At 43.8% G+C, this 23575-nt stretch overlaps 1 protein-coding gene across 1 annotated transcript in view; it reads left to right on the plus strand.

The window, feature by feature from the left end:
- The window catches only part of LOC123761302 (uncharacterized), a 54374-nt gene that overhangs the window by 26146 nt on the left and 4653 nt on the right, over window positions 1-23575 (plus strand). The window contains exons 2-5 of the mRNA XM_045747233.2: window positions 18874-19087; window positions 20931-21136; window positions 21640-21759; window positions 22996-23120. Of these exons, the coding sequence (XP_045603189.1) occupies window positions 18874-19087; window positions 20931-21136; window positions 21640-21759; window positions 22996-23120 (665 nt within the window). The remainder of the gene's footprint in view (window positions 1-18873; window positions 19088-20930; window positions 21137-21639; window positions 21760-22995; window positions 23121-23575) is intronic.

A 23575-nucleotide genomic window follows, 5' to 3' on the forward strand; every position in this document is an offset into this window, starting at 1 on the left:
CGAAAGGTGCAACTGGCGTGCAACTAGCGACAAATGCAGTGCAATGAGCGAGGAATTGCGTGCACCGAGTGATAGAACGCTCAAAACTAGCCAAATATGGTGTGAATGAGCCAGAGATGATGTACAATAAGCGAGAAAAGGCTTGCAATGAACGAGGGATTACTTGCAATTGGTGAGAGATGGAGTGCGACGAGAGAGAGCTGGTATTACAACGAGTGAGACCGCGTGCAATGTACAAGTTATCGAGTGAGGTTGCGTGCAAGTTAGCTGGTGTACTTCAGTGGTGTATAGATCAGGGGACCTAGACTCCCAACCCACACCCCCACACCCTCCCCCACCCTGAACCCCACCCCAAACCCGACCCCCCCGAACCCAACCCCACAACCCAAACGTCGAGCCCCAACCTGAACCCAACCTGATGACCTTCTGGGGTGGCACTGCGCCTCCCATGGGGCGCACGTCTCTATTATTTCTCGTAAAGTTATGTGGACGAACGGAAGTCATGGCGTTCGAGCATTTGAAAATGGTGCTGTCTCGCTACCACACGGCAGGCGAGTAATGTCTAGAGTTTGGTAATATATTTATGTGGCAGGAATGTGGTGTGTGTGTGTGTGTGTGTGTGCGTGTGTGTGTGTGTGTGTGTGTGTGTGTGTGTGTGTGTGTGTGTGTGTGTGTGTGTGTGTGTGTGTGTGTGTGTACTCACCTAGTTGTGCTTGCGGGGGTTGAGCTTTGTCTCTTTGGTCCCGCCTCTCAACTGTCAATCAACTGGTGTACAGATTCCTGAGCCTACTGGGCTCTATCATATCTACATTTGAAACTGTGTATGGAGTCAGCCTCCACCACATCACTGCCTAGTACATTCCATTTATTAACTACTCTGACACTGAAATAAATCTTTCTAACGTCTCTGTGGCTCTGTGACTGTGTGTGTGTGTGTGTGTGTGTGTGTGTGTGTGTGTGTGTGTGTGTGTGTGTGTGTGTGTGTGTGTGTGTGTGTGTGTGTGTGTGTGAGTGCGAAAGATAATAGGTGGTTACATAGAAAATGACAGTGAAGTATTTCGAAGTACTATTCGAGAAATTCTATGAAGTATTTGCAGAAGCCAGAACTCCCACTCGATTACTACGGGAGGTTACCAGGTGAAAGACAGAGCCACATCAACGTGACTGGAGACGGGGCGAGAAGACAACTGGATGAGTTAGATAGGAAGATGGCTGTGAAAACAGGCGGAAACTCACGTGGATATAGAAAAAAAGGCAGCTGAGGGTCTCAGTCACTACTGCACACTTATCTTCAAATCCTTTCGAAAAACGAATGAAATTTCCTAAGTTACTGAAGACTGCAGATGTATGCTACGGTAACATTTGGAGTCGATATATACAAGAAAGTGCGAGGTGGGCAGGTAGCACTGAATCAAAGACCAGTGTCATTTAATCAGCATACCTTTCAAGGTCCTAGAGAGGCACACCGAGAGACGACCCCTACCCAACATAAACCAATTTCTTTCTGTCACAAAACACTATTCTACTAGAACTCTACTATAAAATGTTAACGATAAAATAAGAGTGACTGGTAAACTGGCTGTTTATTTCTTGGTTGTTATTGACAGGGTTCGACACAGTCTTGCATCAGAGGTTATTATTCATACTTGGAAACCAGGCTGGTGTATCTGGGAGAAGTGTTTTGCTGAATCACAATTGGGACCACATTCTGTTCCTGATATACTTCAACGATTTGACCGAGAGAAAAATGTGCCATTAATATCCATGTCTGGTAGTAAATATAATAACAGACCTGTCACCTGAGGAACACATTAACAAAATAACATCAGCCACATACTTCAAACTGGCATATATATATATTGATCAAGATAAAACTAAAATATCTAAAAAAAATTATGCTTCTCTGACAAGGAGGACTCATTTAATATATAAAGATACGGAGTTATGCGACAATATGTTTTCCCACCAATGAGGAAATAATAATGTAATGTGATAATGTTAGTATTATTGAATTCAAACAACGCTTGGAGTAATGGGGAATCGGAGGAATATGGTAATAACGGAAAATATGTTAACAGATATGTTAAGGGAAACAGACAGGGTGGACAAAGAGGAAATATTAAATAAAGAGAAAGGTAGGACAAAAGTCCCTCGTGAAAATTGAAGGATTAGGTGAGACGGAGAGACGTCTGAAGACACACGTCTTCAGCGTGAGTTATACAAAAATAAAACTTACTAAGAGATTCAATAAACACCATTAACCGACCAGGAGATGGAAAGGCGGGGCTCAGGGGCTATTGTTTGACACAGTAAACACAAGTATACACACACACACACACACACACACACACACACACACACACACACACACACACACACACACACACTAAGTCATAGATTTAAACTAGCTAAACACAGATGCCGAAGTAATATAAGAAAATTCACTTTCGCAAACAGAGTGGTAGACGGTTGGAACAAGTTAGGTGAGAAGGTGGTGGAGGCCAAGACCGTCAGTAGTTTCAAAGCGTTATATGACAAAGAGTGCTGGGAAGACGGGACACCACGAGCGTAGCTCTCATCCTGTAACTACACTTAGGTAATTACACACACACGTACTTAAAACCCCAGAAAGCCCCGTTACTGAGGTCATCATAACAATTTAACAATTATGATGTCAAGTCAACAGTGACCAGTGAGGTGAAGTCCCTCGAGTGTCACTGACTTCCGTGAAGGCACACAGTTACTGGACGATAATCACTTTTGACTGTTGTGTCGGAGTTATTACGTCGAACTGTGACCTCGAGGTAATTATCGTAACCTCTCCTTTGATCCTGAGTCAGTTATCTCTGTCATTGTCTTATGTATCAGGATTTTCTCTCCCACCTGTAAGACTTTTTCACTCCATTTATTCTTCCTTTCCCTTCTTCTTCTTCTTTGTTCGCTTTCTCTTCCTCCCTCTCCTCCTTTTCCCTTTCTCTCTTACCTCTTCTCCCGTTCCACTCTTCCCATTACTCTTCCCATTTAATTCTTAACATTAAATACAATAGGTAATGACCCCCACGAGTCGATCGGCGTGACCTTGGCCCATTTAACCTACCTACGACGATCCCCTTGGCAATGGGGGGGGGATAGAGGGGGAGGGAGGGGTGTAGAGCTAGAGGGGGAGGGAGGGGTGTGGGGCTAGAGAGGGAGGGGGTCAGCAACTGTGTACCTTAACCTTCACGCCAGTCACGCACTTGGCAAGAGAGAGAGAGAGGGGAAAGGGAAGGGGAGGGGATGTTAAGGAGAAAGGTGAGATGTGTGTTAGGGGGAAAGGGGAAAAGGGGCCTGTTCTCTGCCAGTTCAACAACATGTGATACAGTCTCAATTTGTAGGGGGGTCCATTCCCTGGAGTAAGTTTGCTTAGTTTAGTTGTTTAGTTAAATTTCCTGCACATTACTTTCTTAGTTGATTTGTTTGTCTATTGGATCGTATTTAGTGCTGTTAGTTAAATGATTATTATGAAAAAGATGATTTTCTGGTTTTGCCAATGATGCAGCTATGAAGGTTTCTGCTTGGTAGTGGTTGATGGATGTCCATTTGGTCGCCCACAATATTTGCACTTATTTGCAAATTATATGTAGTATTGATTCCAATCTCCCAAGCATGCAATAAATCCGATTGTGCTCCTTATGGGTTACCCCCCTGGAGGTCTGAACTACCGTTGGAGGCATTAGTACGGAAGGTGGGAGACCTGTACTACCTTTGGAGGCATTAGTACGGAAGGTGGGAGACATGTACTACCTTTGGAGGCATTAGTACGGAGGGTGGGAGACCTGTACTACCGTTGGAGGCATTAGTACGGAAGGTGGGAGACCTGTACTACCTTTGGAGGCATTAGTACGGAAGGTGGGAGACCTGTACTACCTTTGGAGGCATTAGTACGGAAGGTACAAGGCCTGTACTACCTCTGGAGGCATCAGTACGGAAGTTGAGAGGACGAGACTGAGAACCCCACCTTTCAGTGTGCCATTTTAATGACCTTGCATCGAGAATGGTGCGCTTGGAGCCGAACTCTGATTACCCACCATCCTCCTTTTCACTCAACAAATGTATGACAGCATGTGGGTTCGCTAACTCAAATACATTTTCCATGGCTAGAGAGTGTGCGAGTAGTCATCAAGGAGGGACCAATTAGAGAGGGTGGCGTATATCTAATCTCAACTAATAGGTCGCGTTTTTTTACGTTATCTTCCAACACTGGACTAAGGTATACAGTGTGGCCATATAATGAACTATTCCAAGGAAATAATTGTTTGTTAGCAAGAACCGACTATAGTTCACCTGCACAAGAGCACTATATGATCCCATAAAAGGGAAATAACAAACACTTCTATACAAACTACGACTGCTTGAGAGAGCTGCTTACATTCGTCTGCAACTAAGTCATGTTGTATAATATTGCGACAGCAGTGTTGACCTCTGTGGTCCTACTGTTCTCTAAGGGACTGCTGTGCTCACCTCTGTGGTCCTACTGTTCTCTAAGGGACAGCTGTGCTCACCTCTGTGGTCCTACTGTTCTCTAAGGGACAGCTGTGCTCACCTCTGTGGTCCTACTGTTCTCTAAGGGACACCTGTGCTCACCTCTGTGTGTTGCTGCACTCTTCCTGCTTGCCATGTATTCATCGTTGAGTGCGAATATATATATATATATATATATATATATATATATATATATATATATATATATATATATATATATATATATATATATATGCAAACAAGCCTGAATGGTCCCCAGGACTATATACAACTGAAAACTCACACCCCAGAAGTGACTCGAACCCATACTCCCACAACTGGTATGTACAGGGACGCCTTAATCCGCTTGACCATCACGACCGGACATAAGGAAGTGATAGCCGAGGCTATATGAACCACTTCCCCGCCGGCACTCGGATGGTAATCTTGGGCATAGCATTTTATCAAATCACCTCATTCTTTGGGGCACACGTGAGGAACACAAATGCAAACAAGCATTTTGCTTGCATTTGTTGCTTGTTTGCATTTGTGTTCCTCACGTGTGCCCCAAAGAATGAGGTGATTTGATAAAATGCTATGCCCAAGATTACCATCCGAGTGCCGGCGGGGAAGTGGTTCATATAGCCTCGGCTATCACTTCCTTATGTCCGGTCGTGATGGTCAAGCGGATTAAGGCGTCCCTGTACATACCAGTTGTGGGAGTATGGGTTCGAGTCACTTCTGGGGTGTGAGTTTTCAGTTATATATATATATATATATATATATATATATATATATATATATATATATTTAATTACGATGATAATATTTGTACAAACGTAGATTAAATAAATTGTGAAAATAGTGCAATTGATAGCAACAAGCAACTGCAGCATTAAATCAATAAAACACACACACACACACACACACACACACACACACACACACACACACACACACACACACACACACACACACACACACACACACACACACACACACACACAGATATTTGGAACTGCCAGATATTTGGAAAGCAGCTAACGTAGTCCCGATATACAAGAAAGGGGATAGACAGGAGGCACTGAACTACAGGCCAGTGTCCCTAACCTGCATACCATGCAAGCTGATGGAGAAGATTGTGCGAAAAAAACTAGTGGAGCATCTGGAGCGAAGGAACTTTGTAACACAGCATCAACATGGGTTCAGGGATGGCAGGTCCTGCCTCACAGGGTTACTTGAATTCTACGACCAGGCAACAAAAATAAGGCAAGAAAGAGAAGGGTGGGCAGACTGCATATTTTTGGATTGTCAGAAAGCCTTTGATACAGTACCACACAAGAGGCTAGTGCGAAAGTTGGAGATGCAGGCTGGAGTGAGAGGGAAGGTACTCCGGTGGATAGAGGAATACCTAAGCAACAGGAGACAACGAGTCTGTGTGAGGGGTGAGGCCTCAGATTGGCGAGACGTCACAAGTGGAGTCCCGCAGGGGTCAGTCCTTGGACCTATACTGTTTCTGGTATATGTAAATGATCTCCCAGAGGGTATAGATTCGTTCCTCTCAATGTTTGCCGACGATGCAAAAATTATGAGGAGGATTGAAACAGAGGATGATAGTAGGAGGCTACAAGATGACCTGGATAGACTGAGTGAATGGTCCAACAAATGGCTGTTGAAGTTCAACCCGAGTAAATGCAAAGTAATGAAACTAGGCAGTGGAAACAGGAGGCCAGGCACAGGATACAGAATAGGAGATGAAGTACTTAATGAAACAGACAGAGAGAAAGATCTAGGAGTTGATATCACACCAAACCTGTCTCCTGAAGCCCACATAAAGAGAATAACGTCTGCGGCATATGCGAGGCTGGCTAACATCAGAACGGCGTTCAGGAACCTGTGTAAGGAATCATTCAGAATCTTGTACACCACATATGTAAGACCAATCCTGGAGTATGCGGCCCCAGCATGGAGCCCGTACCTTGTCAAGCACAAGACGAAGCTGGAAAAAGTCCAAAGGTATGCTACTAGACTAGTCCCAGAACTAAGAGGCATGAGTTATGAGGAAAGGCTGCGGGAAATGCACCTCACGACACTGGAAGACAGAAGAGTAAGGGGGGACATGATCACAACCTACAAAATCCTCAGGGGAATCGACCGGGTAAACAAGGATGAACTATTCAACACTGGTGGGACGCGAACAAGGGGACACAGGTGGAAGCTGAGTACCCAAATGAGCCACAGAGACGTTAGAAAGAACTTTTTCAGTGTCAGAGTAGTTAGTAAATGGAATGCATTAGGAAGTGATGTGGTGGAGGCTGACTCCATACACAGTTTCAAATGTAGATATGATAGAGCCCAATAGGCTCAGGAATCTGTACACCAGTTGATTGACGGTTGAGAGGCGGGACCAAAGAGCCAGAGCTCAACCCCCGCAAGCACAATTAGGTGAGTACAATTAGGTGAGTACACACACACACACACACGTGTGTGTGTGTGTGTGGGCGGTATATTGAGGGCACTGCTAGGGCGACCCACTGTCCTAGGCTAGGGCAATGGGTCGGAAAGGGCAGTAATTAAAGTAATATTAACTGACTCCGTGTGTGATAGAATGATTCCTAGCACGAGAGGCGATAGAGGAGAGAGAGAGAAGGACGAAAGCAGGAGAGACAAATGGAGGGAGATAGGGAGAGAAGGAGAGAAGGAGAGAGAGGAAAGAATCCTGTCGTGCGCAGGGGGGGGGGGGGGGGTTTACCACCCTTACACCACAGCCTAAGGATCGAGGTTCGATTATGTGATGAAGATCATGCAGTATGCAAGCAGTCAGAGCTTTGTGCTTCCTGGCCAGAGCCTTCCAGCCTGCCCTTCTTCCCTACGTGCCTTCGCTGCCCTCTTCACACGCCACGCATGAAACCAAAGATATGAATACTCGTTTTTTTCTGACTGTTGTTGGCTTTCCTAGTACATGCGCAACTGAAAGAAAAACCACCTACCTGCCTGTTACTCAGTCAGCCACCCTGCTTGTCAGTCAGAAAGCCTGGCTGCCAGTCAATCAACCTGTCTGTCAACCAATCTGCCAGTCAGGAAACTAACCAACCAGCCAATCAGTGAGCCTGCCTGTTTGCCAAGAAGCTAATCTGGCACTCAATCATTAATACACCGCACCTGCTTGCCCCCCCCCTCTCCCCATCCCTCCCCCCCCCCCACACACACACACAGATTTTGAGTGTATTGTCTGTATAGTCTTATCACGGTGATGTAATAAATCCATTGAGTGTCTGGATTTATGACATCATATAAATATAATTTGGTATATCATTTGGCTTAAACGAAAATGCATTACTAAGGTGTTTCTATTTATAGTTTTGAGTATCTCTATGTCTAAGGCATAGAATGAGATACTGTCTCATTCTCTCCTTCTTCGTCTTGAGTACACTTCATTATAGCTACTGAGCCTTATCAGTTATCGAGCAAATTTTCGAGCACAGACACTGATTCACAACAATCATTAAAAGCAGGGCCCAGGAGCTGGAACTCTATATATAGTTATCTGGTTAAATTGGTTAGCAATGTAGAGATATTGTTGAATTCCTGTTTGACGGTGTTCGAATGCATATCGGACCGTCAGACAGGCTTTCTAATTTATATATTTAAGGATCAGTCAAACTCTTATCTTTCTACCCCACCTAAGTCCTTTGTTTCATATCTCTGCTTTTCTAAGATACTTTTATTACCCCTTCTTTCTCAACTTTCCCTTTCATCTTTCTCTTAATCTTTCTCCTTTCTCTTTCCCGCCTTCCTTTTTCCTCTTCCTCTTCACCCCCATCTTTTCTTCCCTTCCTTTTCCTCCCCCTTTTCACCCTAGCTATTCTTCCCTTCCTTACTCCCCACATTCACCAGGCGCTAAGAACAAGAACTTAGAGAACGGTTGTGGGTGTCGCTGACGACACGTTTACCCGTCCAATGCGAATCTTTCGTCCCAAGTTGGGTCGACATGTTCTCGGAACACCTGCTGTAACGAGCTCCTGGAACTACCCGAGCAGTTTATACCTCATGTGTCTGCGGCAAACCGATTCCGATCCTCGTATGCATACCAATGGTGTTCACTGGCTTTCAGGTAAGGATATTCACACAGAGACAGTTGAGAGGCGGTACCAAAGAGCCAGAGCTCAACCCCCGCAAATATAACTAGGTGAGTAAAGAGGTATAGCCCGCTTTTCGGTGTATACACACTTGAGAGCTTACTTGAATTGTAAACTATGATTAGGACTATAGTATACTTGCTCGATCGTCAATAAACAAGTGGTATTGCCTTAATAAATCTAGAGATGTTTATAGGCTCAAATACCTGTACAAAACGACCACTGAAGTATCGTCTTAATATTCCTCATAACTGTAGCTTAAACTGATAAAATATCTAATAAGCAGCAATAGGTCGGTCTCCTGCCAAGACTCCCACGATGCACGGTGACACAGTGAGCACTGTAACAGTAGGGGGGAGGACCTCAGGGTCTTGCTACAGTGCTATGTATCGACCTGCGTCAGGAGTTCCACCAGGAGAGTATGAACAAATATTAACCAGCGGCCCTTTGCCTGCCTCTATGATGCAAGTGATGAACCAAGTTCAAGGGCTTGTTATGAACGCGTATTTGAGTTTTTGTATCTTTCATTGCCTCTGTATACACGTCTTCATATATATGTGTGTTCGTAGAGCGTACGTATTCGTATATTAGGTTGTGTTTACTCAAGCGCTTGTGTGTGTGTGTGTGTGTGTGTGTGTGTGTGTGTGTGTGTGTGTGTGTGTGTGTGTGTGTGTGTGTGTGTGTGTGTGTACATTTTCACCAGCATGTTAAGGTTCGTGTGTACACATGCCTGTTAGCACGTGCGCCTAACGAATGTAAACAAACATGTTATTATTTTGACGCACAGTGATGGCATGTAAACAATGAAGGTTTGCAAGTTGCTTCCTTTGCATATCATTAGCTAAGTAGGCCAGAAGGAGAGTTCCCACGAGTTGCAAAGGAGGTGGAGAATAATAAACTGGAGAACAGGCGAGACGAAGTATTAGATGAAGAGAAGCGTAAGAAAACAAGGCTAAAGAAGAGACAGAGAGGGATAGAAACAGAGAAGCAGGAGATATAGACTTTAAGAAGCAAGAGACATGATTAGAAAATGAATAGATGAAGGTTATCATTAGGCAGGTCCAGCGTTGTGGACCAGTGTGCAGCCAAAGTTCACACCGTTCACACACTCCTCTCGACAGGACCACCACCCGGCTCCGCCACTCTCCCCTCAGACAGTAAACAGGACCACCACCCGGCTCCACCACACTCCCCTCAGACAGTAAACAGGACCACCACCCAGCTCCCCCACTCTCCCCTCAGACAGTAAACAGGACCACCACCCGGCTCCACCACACTCCCCTCAGACAGTAAACAGGACCACCACCCAGCTCCACCACACTCCCCTCAGACAGTAAACAGGACCACCACCCGGCTCCACCACTCTCCCCTCAGACAGTAAACAGGACCACCACCCGGCTCCACCACTCTCCCCTCAGACAGTAAACAGGACCACCACCCAGCTCCACCACTCTCCCCTCAGACAGTGAACAGGACCACCACCCGGCTCCACCACTCTCCCCTCAGACAGTAAACAGGACCACCACCCGGCTCCACCACTCTCCCCTCAGACAGTAAACAGGACCACCACCCGGCTCCACCACTCTCCCCTCAGACAGTAAACAGGACCACCACCCAGCTCCACCACTCTCCCCTCAGACAGTGAACAGGACCACCACCCGGCTCCACCACTCTCCCCTCAGACAGTAAACAGGACCACCACCCGGCTCCACCACACTCCCCTCTGACAGCATACCAAACAGTGAGCGTTTCTAGGAAGTATAATTATTACTCTGCTTGAATTGACATTACGTGTTGCAAGTTCATACCAACGTACCAGTTGGTATTTGCTCTGGTCAAGGTTAAGGGACAAAAGCATTTTCCTGCCGTGCGTCAACATGGAACATACCATGATGAAGGTAAGTCAAATTGGGGGAAACACAATGTTCTGTCATTAGGTGATTGTGGTCGGTGGGATGTGGGGGTGATTGTGGATTTGGAAGGGGGCGTCGACGATCACACAAACTGGCTGGGTTTCACTTTCAATAACTGATTCACTAGTAACAATGTCGATACAGAAATAGCTACTGATACAGTTGATGGTAGAAGATGTACAGGACGATCCCAGGTACAGCTACTTTTATATTCCTTTTACACGACAAGTTAAATGGATGTATTCCGTGCTACGAGAGCGGTAAAATAGTGTTGCGTCCTGCCATCAACTGTCAGTTGAGGCAGATATTGCGTTTCACATTTGCAGGAATTAATGGATTCACTAGCTCACACAAAGTACACCTTCAGGGCGACTAAGGGAAGGGTTCTTCGGGTAAACCTTCAGTAGGTCGAATATAGCTTCCGGTTTGTGATGAGGTTGTGTTACGAATATGTTTTAAATCTTTGCCATGAATTCCAGAGCGCTGGATCGCCCATGTCCAGAAGATGTGTCATTTAAAATGGTCACTTATTTGGGGAGTTTTGTGTCTGTTGATAACCATAGTGGTATTTTATGGCGTGATGAACATCAGTATAGACCGCCTTGTACTGACGTCACATTGGGAGGGGTCAAACGACGCAACCTTCGGATTAGGTTCATGACGTTTGATAAACAATTATGAACTGCATTTGCGTTTTAGCGTTGAGAATGACTCCCAGTCTGAACTCGACGATCATTGGGCGTCCGCTTTCTGCTCTGCCCAGAAGGGAGCCGGAAAACATGTTGAGATTATACCCGTTGGGACTCATACTTCTCTCTCCACCACTCCGGATTTATACGATTTCTGGGATACAGGCAAGTGGATCTTTTTTTTTTACGTTTTTCGATTAGATCTTAGGGCGGAATAAGTGGGTTTTGCTGAGCTCCTGGATACTTGCTGAGCCCCTTGGGACCTGATGGGCCAGCCCGTCCTCCTAAGGTTTCCCTACATCAAGAAATCGGGCAAATTAAAGTGTCCCCTTCTAACCTAACAAAGTCAGAGGACCCAAAACAGAAAACGGGATAGTACGTCACTTTCGCCAGCCGCTTCCATTTTCAAGTACGAAAATTTTTGGCCTTATGTCTTCGACCAGACCTCCTTTTTTGTTACACACTCCCAGGAAGCAGCACGTAACAGCTGTCTAACTCCCAGGTACCTATTTGCTGCTAGGTAATAGAGGCATCAGGGTGAAAGAAACATTTTGCCCATTTGTCTCCGCCTCCACCGGGGATCGAACCAGGGACCTCAGGACTACGAATCCGAAGCGCTATCCACCCAGCTGTTAGGCGCCCTCTGAATTGCTGAATATTTTTCCTATCAGGCACGAATCTTGTTCGATGGATGCCTGATATTTATATCGTCTGGGGGTCACTCGATGTCGATAGATAGCCCTTTTGATTAGTCCTCTGTGCAGGGTAAGTCCTGGTGCTTTGTCCTCCAGGTTCAAGTTCAAGTATGTTTATTGAGACACGAAAGAAATACATCTCGAAGGGATAGAGTAGCTTAGGCTACCCAGGTTACACTTGGGGGACAAAGTCATGGAACAAGTCTTAGAACAAAGCCGAAGAACATGTCTTAGAAACCCTCAGGTGTAACCCGGGGTTCTTTTGCTTCGTGTTTACTTTTCGCAAGGCCTCTTTTTTGTCCATCGACAAGAGATGAAAAGCCATAAGGCTTGGAGCCATTTTTTGATGAAAATTTCGAAACGCAAATAAAATCAGTGTCGTATGTGCAGAAATCTTGTGCATGTAGCTTAATTCATTCATATGACAGTAGCTGCATCAAGGTGTCTTCTTGAAAACTACAGTTTAGCAAACTAATTGTTCATTTTGCTATAAATGGACTTATATGTATATTCTGTACTCGCAATACAGAAAATACAGAATACATATTAGACTAAATGGGATGCTATGTGTTATTTTTCCTGACGTCGCTTCCTCTCCACCCTTTATTATTATTTTATACACATTATTCTTAAAGAATAATGTGTATGAAATGTCTTATACATAATATTATACATAATTCGTCCTCCAAAATGATAGTACCTATAGCTACTATCGATGTAATATTCAAAGTATTGAATGTTGAACTCAAAATAAGTTAACTTTTTGTAATGTTGGAATTAAATGGTATAACAAAAACTGAAACGGACTAACCATTAATCAAATGCAGCCTGTCCAACCTCTAAACCAAAAAAATCCCAGGCCTAAATATAAAATCCTAGGCCTAATATACGCACTCCTAGGACTAATTTACTAAACATGTGCTATACAAGACCTAGACAATTTAATTTCATTATTGTTGTTTCCCCTCACGCCTTCTAAAACATGAACAGCACAAAAAATGAAACTTATTTTTTTTGCGTGCAACAGTCTAAATTTTGCACATTGCAGCCCACAGTCACTATAGGTACTATAGCGTCTGGATGACAGGGTGCTTATTATACACGTCAATATCACTCAAGAAAAGCGAATATTCACTTTGATGCACACTTGGTGTACAGAGCGGCAACGCAGTATCCCGCCAAACACACACCGAAACTACGACGTTGGTACAACGTTCGAACAAGTTTTAACACCTCCTAACCAGTTATAACAACCAATATATCAAGTTGTAACAACGTTCTAATACGTCATAAACACGTTAAGCCAAGATGCAACAATTTTATTACAAGTTGTAACAAGCTGAAAATAGAGACAGTTACGGTTTGTGTTTCCAGGGTATACGGTTTAGAGTGTCACGTGACGGGCCTGAGGGCCTCACTGGGTGAGGAATGTTCAGGTGAGTAAGTGGCCACGCAACCTGTAACGTCATTTGCGTGTCTTAGTATGTAATGATAGTGTTTTTAGGCATGACTGATCGCTATATTGACGTGTTTATATTTTCTATATATAAACTTGTGATGTTAAACTCTCCTTGAATATTAAAAAAAAAGTTATATGTTAAGAAAAAAAAGGGAGGGAGGGAATATCTTCAAGTTTATCTCTGAATACTTTTTATTCTCTTCTCCGAGGCTATGGGCTCCCACATTTGGCACTAGGTGCTGATAACGCTGGCTAAATGTTATAAAAAAATATCTTAATTTATTTATTTTTTTGTATTTATGTATACAAGAGTACATTCTTGTACAGCCACTAGCACGCATAGCGTTTCGGGCAGGTTCTTAATCCTAATATTCTCCGGAATACGAGCCGCCAAATCGTTTAACAACCAGGTACTCATTTTACTGTTGGGTAAACAGGGGCTACAGTTATGAATTGGCGCTTAGTAAATCCAACCCGGCCAGCATATGAACTCAGGCAAAGCGCTTGCGAAAAGCCAGGGACCAGATTCACGAAAGCACTTACGCAAACACTTACGAGCCTGTACATCTTTTCTCAATCTTTGGCGGCCTTGTTTCCAATTATTAAACAGTTAATGAGCTCCGAAGCACCAGGAGGCTGTTTATATCAATAACAACAGTTGAAAGGGAAGTTTTCATGCTTGTAAACTGTTTAATAAATGTAACAAAAGCCGTCAAAGGTTGAAGAAAGATGTACACGTTCGTAAGTGCTTGCGTAAGTACTTTCGTGAATCTGGCCCCAGGCAGTTACGGGCTATTCATGCCCGTGCCACCTTTTGGGTAACTTAATCTTTGTCATTCAATCATCGTCAGGCGAGTGTCTTACCGCTACGCCACGGGGACTGCTAAACTTATAGACTTATAAGTTTACTTATAAGTTACTTATAACTATATAACTATATATAACTACGGGGGCCTCGTAGCCTGGTGGATAGCGCGCAGGACTCGTAATTCTGTGGCGCGGGTTCGATTCCCGCACGAGGCAGAAACAAATGGGCAAAGTTTCTTTCACCCTGAATGCCCCTGTTACCTAGCAGTAAATAGGTACCTGGGAGTTAGTCAGCTGTCACGGGCTGCTTCCTGGGGGTGGAGGCCTGGTCGAGGACCGGGCCGCGGGGACACTAAAGCCCCGAAATCACCTCAAGATAACCCAAGATATAAGTCTTGTATAGACTTATAGCTACATAGTCTGTCCGGCTTGGTACCTTCTTTTGATAATTACATACTTATTTATAGTGACATGAACAATTGTGTACTGATCTCGAGCAAATTAACAGACATTTTCTAATTATCACACTTTGCCCGTAGCAGTACAAAACACAATCCTTCCTCAGCTTCAATATCAATTGTGAAAAATTGTATTCTTTGCATATCGAATTCTGATTAGTGCTTAGTATATACTATTTACTATATATGTAGGTATATACACTGCTATTAGCTATAAATTGTAGCATAAACTACTATTAGCCTTATTTCTAAGTATATACGTTGATATTGGCTGAATGTATAATATACAACAAAATATATATATCACAATATGTTCATCAATTAACAGTTAAAGAATGGGCAGAGAGAAAGAGAGAGAGAGAGAGAGAGAGAGAGAGAGAGAGAGAGAGAGAGAGAGAGAGAGAGAGAGAGAGAGAGAGAGAGAGAGAGAGAGAGAGAGAGAGAGAGAGAGAGAGAGAGAGAGAGAGAGAGAGAGAAAGGGGGGAAATATAAACTACAAATAGAGAAAAACAGAGGCCAGTAGACAGACAGATCTGGAAGTGAAGATGGAAAATGGCAACCTAACCTAACCTTAAACGCGCTTCCTGGACGTTGTGTTTACCTATAATTGTTATGATTCAGAAACCACCCTTTAAGCTGTTCCTGAAATGCGTCGCCAAAGTTGTATAATACAAATACTTGACAAAGCCTCACCATGTGGTGCAAGTAAGGTCATGGGATACAGGGCGTTCATGATGACAGTGTTTTGATTCGTAACAATTGTTGCGCTGGAAACCTTTGTAGAAGCATTCTGTCACTTGTAGCACTATCACTATCTTAAGTTTGGCATAAAAGAAAACCTCTTCTACACACCAAGGGTTCTGGAGGAACCCCCAGGGTCCTCAGATAGGCCTCCATAACATGAATTTTGGGGTTTGTGGAACCCTGGAGGGGACTTGAGAGGGTTGGTCCATATTAATGAAGATTTTATAAAATTTTAGGTTGTTTTTTGTGAATATGTGACCCTCCCTCCCCCCTCCCCTGCTCTTCACCCGAGCAACGCTGAGTCCCTCAGTTACTTACGTACTTCAGCACGGTCAGACAGGCCAGTGCAATGGTTCAACCATACACTCCTGAATGGTGTTGTATTTTACTGTATTGTCGCAAACTCTGGTATTCAACGGATCTGCCACAGGTCATCAACTATTGACAGGCATCGGGCGAGTTGGTCCCGCCTCCTGAAGGTCGCGGCGAGGTGTGTGGGGGGGCGCAGGGGGGTAGGGGATGAGGGGGAAGTAGGGAGAGAGGCAGGGAGGGAGGAATGGAGGGAGGGAGGAGGGGGGATAGGAAGGGGTGTGGGAAAGGTGGGAGAGAGTGAGACCGAGAAGTGCCAACACTGTTCGATACTGACACGTACATCACGCATATGGAACGCCACCCACCGTTGCCCCCCCCCCCTCTCTCTCTCTCTCTCTCTCTCTCTCTCTCTGAATTCGTTGTATTACATCACATATGGGAACCAAAATGAACGGAGCACAAGTCACAGTAATGGAAGACAAAAACAAAACACACACATCCCACAAATACTGGATAAAAACACTAAATATTTCGGTCTCCAAACTGAGTCCGAGATAAAACAGTATTCCAGTGTTTTTTCTTGGGTTCTTATCAAGGAAATTGTGATCACTTTACCTAGCCCTTTTGACTGGACGGTAGAGCGACGGTTTTCTTTTCGTGCTGGTCGGCGTTCAATTCCCGACCGTCCAAGTGGTTGGGCATCATTCAAAATAATTACAATTTTGCCTAATCTGAGCAATTCAATTAGGTCTTATTAAAGTGAGGACAGTTCTGATATGAGATTAAAATTCGTAAAGGGATAATTCCATTTGATTCGTTTATTTATAGTTTTGCGGCCATCAGCGACCGCACATAAGGAGGTGATAGCCGAAGCTATTTGACCCCCCCCCCCGGCGGCACTTTGATGGTAATCTTGGGCATAGCTATTTCATCAAATCACTTCATTTTAGTGGGGCCACGTGAGCAACAAAAATGCGAACAAGCTTAAATGGTCCCCAAGCATATATGCGAATGAAAACGCCACACCCCAGAAGTGACTCGAACCCGGACCGCCAGGAGCACATTGCAACTGGTGACTCTTCACTATGCTATAAAGTAACTTCCCAACATAGATGCGCTTTCTGTCTTTCACTCAACAATGCAACATTCTCCTTGTGCTAGGATGAGTACTACTAACTGTTTAAAAAATTAGTTAGGATACTATGATCAACTCCCAACTAACACTGTGAATATATTCCTGTAGTGAGTGGCGTTATATTAACAGACACAAAAATATAGTTACCACCCACGTGTTAATATCACTGTATGTTTTGACCTCTTCACAACATAATGACAGGGAGATGATCATTCGCTTAAAAATGTTTCACACCGCGTTAGATCAGCAAACATCAGTTGATTCCGGTACATTCACCTCCATGATGCCCATAATTACTAATACTCACACTTACCGAGCCAGATTGTTCTTATGAGATAAAAGGATGGTACCTACCTACTATAGTGACGTGAGATCTTCTCCCAGTGCCCTTTCCGAGAGCGGCTGCGCGAGTTGCTCTTTGCTGGGAATATCTGTGATGTAGTAATTTTACCTGGACGAGATACTGCCTAGCGCTCAGTCGCCTTCGGTGCTGTGTTGTGGCAGCTCTTGATAGATACTGTGTTTACAATGGTGGCAGAGACACCATCACAGCTAGTGACGCTATTCCATGGCGTCACTCCTGGATGCTAGTGGAGGATAGTTTTAGTGTCCTCAGACCCATCACTATCCCGTTGAAGATATTGCCAGACTAAGCGTTCTGTTGCACTGCTATACTCTTCATGCTTACCAGCAGCTTACTCAGTTTAGCTCCAACCATGCAAGAATCTTCCGAGTGTTCTACGAGGGTCTCCACACGCAGCGACAAAATTGTAAGTCATTCACAACTGCGAATTCTTAGAAATTTTAAATAGAATTCAAAATCAAAACTGTCCTGATTAGCTGAACTTAAAATTGAACGAATCTAAGATATTTGGTTGGCCCGTTAGCTCAATCACAGAAGTTCAGTCTCACTAAAATTGAACTTATTATCTCTAATATATGCAAATAGTTTATATATATATATATATATATATATATATATATATATATATATATATATATATATATATATATATATATATATATATATATATATATATACGGTAATATATAGAAACAAGATGACAGTAGACTTCGTACGCAAATAAGAATTTGTCAGTAAAAGTTTTGTCAAACCAAATGTGTTTATAAAGATGAAAATGGAGTGTAGTGAGGTGAGACAGGTGAAGGTTTTGTTAGGTCAGGCAAGTAAGGGTGTGATGAGGTTAGTTGTAAGTGGGTCATGAATTACAATTAAATAGTGCAAAGTATTATGGATATAAAGTATAGTGACTCTGTGTGTGGTGTATCTCTACGACTGGTGAATACCCAGGAAAGGTAAGCCACTATACCTGACACCCGCGCCACCCCCTGAACAGAGCAGGTGAGGTGTATTAGGCAACAGCCTTGACACTTAAATGTTACTGTACCCTTTGAGGCCAATGACGCCGACTCACATCAGAGAGATCCGAAGGAGATGCCTGGCTTTAAATAGAAACGTGTGGGCGGCGGTGACACAGTTTCACTCGATACTTAAGTAGACAATGGTAAAGGTTCTTTGACATTCATAATTATTACCCATAAGTAGCTGAGGATAGAGATGGTTGAGGAAACACACAGCCCTGCGGCTCACCATAGCCCGTGCTACTTGGAAGTTTTTGTTCCAAGTAACGAATCTTAAACAAACAACAAAAGAGATTGTTCTGCGAGATGTATACCTACATAGGGATGAATGGAAAAGATTCCACGACATTTACGTAGGGAAGGATATTGGTAGTTCTACGACATGTACACGTCTGTAGATATCGATGAAATGGACTCTACATCAAGTCCTCTATCACCCATAGTCAAAATTTATCACGTGAAGCTTTGCCTGTAAAGAACATCGACTTCCAGCGTATGACGCTTAAAAATTCAATCTGCATATGAAATAAGATATGAAGAGCGAATACATCCAGGTTTAGTATCCAGAGGAGATATTATGTCCAGGAATTCCTTCCCACCAGCAGGTCGTATTAACGCGAGATATTCTCTCATCCACAGGAGTCCCTGGACTGCAGAAGAGGCAGAGCGTCGTGGTTGAAGCAGCCCGGAGCGCCTCCCACCTCCGTCACCACCACCTCCGCCAGAAGTGTCGACTCCAGCGATTCCGGTATTTATGACCTGGATGACGACTACTCCTTCGTCATCACTGAGAACTCCCCGCCGGAGCTCATCAAGAGAGTCGAGGCGGACTTCACGCCTGTCGAAAACCTTGGTAAGCCCGACTGTCTCTCACCCATAATCCCATCAAGAACTTTGGTAAACACTCCCCTGTTGGAGAACCTTGGTGAACCTTCCCCTGTTGGAGAACTTTGGTGAACCCTCCCTGTTGGAGAACCTTGGTGAACCTTCCCCTGTTGGAGAACTTTGGTGAACACTCCCCTGTTGGAGAACTTTGGTGAACCCTCCCTGTTGGAGGACCTTGGTGAACCTTCCCCTGTTGGAGAACTTTGGTGAACACTCCCCTGTTGGAAAACCTTGGTGAACCTTTCCCTGTTGGAGAACTTTGGTGAACACTCCCCTGTTGGAGAACCTTGGTGAACCTTTCCCTGTTGGAGAACTTTGGTGAACCCTCCCTGTTGGAGGACCTTGGTGAACCTTCCCCTGTTGGAGAACTTTGGTGAACACTCCCCTGTTGGAGAACCTTGGTGAACCTTTCCCTGTTGGAGAACTTTGGTGAACACTCCCCTGTTGGAGAACCTTGGTGAACCTTCCCCTGTTGGAGAACTTTGGTGAACACTCCCCTGTTGGAGAACCTTGGTGAACCTTTCCCTGTTGGAGAACTTTGGTGAACACTCCCCTGTTGGAGAACCTTGGTGAACCTTCCCCTGTTGGAGAACTTTGGTGAACACTCCCCTGCTGGAGAACCTTGGTGAACCTTCCCCTGTTGGAGAACTTTGGTGAACACTCCCCTGTTGGAGAACCTTGGTGAACCTTCCCCTGTTGGAGAACTTTGGTGAACACTCCCCTGTTGGAGAACTTTGGTGAACCTTCCCCTGTTGGAGAACTTTGGTGAACACTCCCCTGTTGGAGAACCTTGGTGAACCTTCCCCTGTTGGAGAACCTTGGTGAACCCTCCCCTGTTGAAGAACCTTGGTGAACCCTCCCCTGTTGAAGAACCTTGGTGAACCCTCCCCTGTTGAAGAACCTTGGGGAACCCTCCCCTGTTGGAGAACGTTGGTCATATAGTATATATATATAGTAATTTAAATAGTAGTAATATATATAGTAGTTATATATATATAGTAATACCCATCCAGGGAGGGTTCTATATAGTAATGCCCATCCAGGGAGGGTTCTATATAGTAATGCCCATCCAGGGAGGGTTCTATATAGTAATGCCCATCCAGGGAGGGTTCTATATAGTAATGCCCATCCAGGGAGGGTTCTATATAGTAATAGCTATCATCATTTGCAATGACTTGCCATAGATAGCTAACACAAAATATAAAACTTGCCAAAGATCCTGAAACAATAAAGTTATCATCACCAAGGCTGTATAAGCAGAGTGCAACACCGTGAACAAAGCCATGAACAAATTAAATAATCTTTTAACCAAAATTTGCAGCTGCCAATTGGCCTTCTTTGTGCTACACATTATAATGATTATTTGACAAATTATGTAATTATATAATGTATTATCATAATTGCTTAGCTTATAATTATTAACGTAATTTAATGTATTACGTGTATACTTGAAAACTAATTATTTTTTTGAGTTTGCATAAGGTATTGTGTATTGGTATAATTATTATCACTATCAATATTATTATTATTATTGATACACAGATACACATTGATGCACACTAACGTGACTGTATCAATGAGAAAATCCGTAGGAGCTGTGTATTGGGTTTCGAACCTTGGCGGAACCTTACACCATGTCGTCGTCTAGTCGTCTAAAACGTATGCCTGGGAACACCCCCTACATTGGTTCGAACCCTCATCACAGCTCCAACGGATTTTCTCATCATTATTGATATTATTTTCTTTGCTATAATTATTATCATCTCTCTTTTTATGATCTTCATTACTACCTCCGTCGTCACCGCTGGTAGACTTGACGGTGACAGGCAAGCAGTGCCCTCGGCTCCTGAGCGGGTACCAGAAGGCCCGTCAGGAGGAACAGTCCATCCTGGAGTCCCTGCGGGAGGAGGGCTTCATCACCACTTCCAGACAGAAGGCTGGCAGGGGCGTCGCCTACGAGATCATCGAGGCTACCCCACAGACGGAGTCTGCCGGCAGCGGCAAGTTCAAGCCTAAGGTGAGGGAGAGAGAGAGAGAGAGAGAGAGAGAGAGAGAGAGAGAGAGAGAGAGAGAGAGAGAGAGAGAGAGAGAGAGAGAGAGAGAGAGAGAGAGAGAGAGAGAGAAGCTGGAAAGCTATTTCGTTTGGGTTTGAATTCTGACCAGGGGAAACCTGTTCTCCCGTATTCACTCTGCAGTAATCATGGACCTGGTTGTAAACCAATTTGCGACGCCTCAATCGGTTTACAACCAGGTATATCAGGTATACCAGGGGAAACTAGTAATGGAAGCCTTAAGAAGAGCAGTTGGAATAGAAAGCTCTTGGTCTGCTAACAGGAGTCACAAGTCAAGTGCTCCTGGCCCTACGTCCAAACAAAACAAATGGCTTTTCCTTATACCCAAAGGACCTCTCACCACCCCGGTTCACCTTTTAATGACCAAATATGATCGCTTGTGGGCTCATCCTGCCCTGACTTGCACTCAGCGCCTGACGACTGACCCGCCGAACCTTTCCTCCTTCAGGACTTCCTGCCGCAGGAGACGAAGCAGCATCTGGAGTCCCAGAGAAACAAACACAGCCTCCGGGACCTCACCCACGCCGACGTCTCCATGAAGATGCACCTGGCTAATGAGAGGAGACAGGTACGTCAACACCTGTCACTTCTGTCTTGCTCTCTCACGCTTCCGTTCTCTACCGTACTCTCCGTCACCTATTCTTTACTTTATTCTTTGCTAAGGGTTTCTTACCATATTGTCTGTCTCCTTATCCTCTGCTTCAAGTTATTTGCCTTGGCCTCAAGTTACCTGTTATCTGCTACATAATAATAATAATAATAATAATAATAATAATAATAATAATAATTAATAATATTATTATTACTGCCGTTTGGAGTTCCAAAGCAGACAACATCAGTAAAAATTAAAGATGTTTTGACCTTGTGTAGACTACACTCGCTTTCAATATTTGACCATTATAGTCATGTAAACAGTGAGACAGACAGGCAGACGTCTTAAGATACATAACATATAGATAGATACAAAGTGACAGGCAACAAGCAAAGGGGTAAAATTGACCGAACAGTTGAATAAATAATATAAAATATGCAGATAATTCTATTAGGATTATTTAACAAATGAAGTACGGTGGAACAATAGATAAAAATAACATCATTGAATGGTCAACAATGATCTTGATTCGCAGAAATAATTACTCATCAATAGATAACCCGATTTGATAGTGATAAGAGATTAACACATAAGACAAATATGGTATGTGAATTATTCTGTTTTTTTATCACAATACCATTAGTACAGTCTTAAAATAAATACATAAAAAAATCGATTTTATTTGAAAATAATGAAAGTCATTGATCACAGGCATTCGGCTACGTGTTGACATATGACGTCAGAGCGTACAAAGAGAGTTGCCACTTTATTAATTGATGCCCCTATTGATGCCTCTGTTGTTCCTTATGCTTTGCTATCTCACCTGTGTCATACCTCTCTTTCTTATGGCTCGTTCTTTATTTCGCAACTCATCAAGAAGATAAGAATGACAGTGGGAGTGTGACATTAATGGTAGAAGATGCACTCATATATTGTGGTTTATGTATAACCTTTATCACACTTTACAACCCTTACCACCAACCTCTCCACACATCACAACCCACACAAACACAACCTCCCTCATCACACTTTTAAACTCCCGCAACCACACCCGTGAGCAAGATGTCACACGACCTAAGATCATATTCACCCCAAACATCTACCACCGACGGGCTATTCATGCCCGTGCCATCTTTTGTGGTGGCTTAATCTTCATCAACAACAACGACACTCGAGAGAGGAGAATGCTCAGCCCATGTGTCACACCTGCAGGCGGAGCTGGAGTCGGTGAAGGAGCGGATGGCGTCCCTCTACAAGAAGGAGGACTCGGAGGACAAGCGGCGCCTTGAACTCGAACAGAAGATGACCAAACAGAACGATTCGGCGCTCGAGAAAAGGTCAGAAATCACCCGTGAAATATTTTAAAGCAAAAATATTTAGTAGCAAAAATTACATCGTACTTTTACGTCAAATATGTGTTGTTTTGTAAGTGTAATTTAATTTAGAGTTTTCAAACGTTATAATCTTCAAGACGTATAGCTGTGTCAAATTAAAACTTCCTTAATCATTACATTCAGGTAAACATTGGAAATTGTTTACAACTGCCAAACGTGATTTTGTAACAAGTCTGTCTATGTTTACCTGCTAATACAAACTACAATATACATTCAAAATTGTTTTAGAATTGAATGGACGTATTTTGAATCAATCCAATTATACTCTTGACCTTAACCCTACCTACCTCCCTGTCCCCCAACTGTAAAGAAGTCATTGATGTGACCCAACTGAGTCCGGAATTGGGTTGGATCTAGTTAGGTAGGGTCTCATGACCTTAAGGGGATCCGGGAGGGAT

This window comes from Procambarus clarkii, chromosome 7 (genome assembly GCF_040958095.1).
Source record: "Procambarus clarkii isolate CNS0578487 chromosome 7, FALCON_Pclarkii_2.0, whole genome shotgun sequence".
In the NCBI taxonomy this organism is placed as follows: Eukaryota; Metazoa; Arthropoda; class Malacostraca; order Decapoda; family Cambaridae; genus Procambarus; species Procambarus clarkii.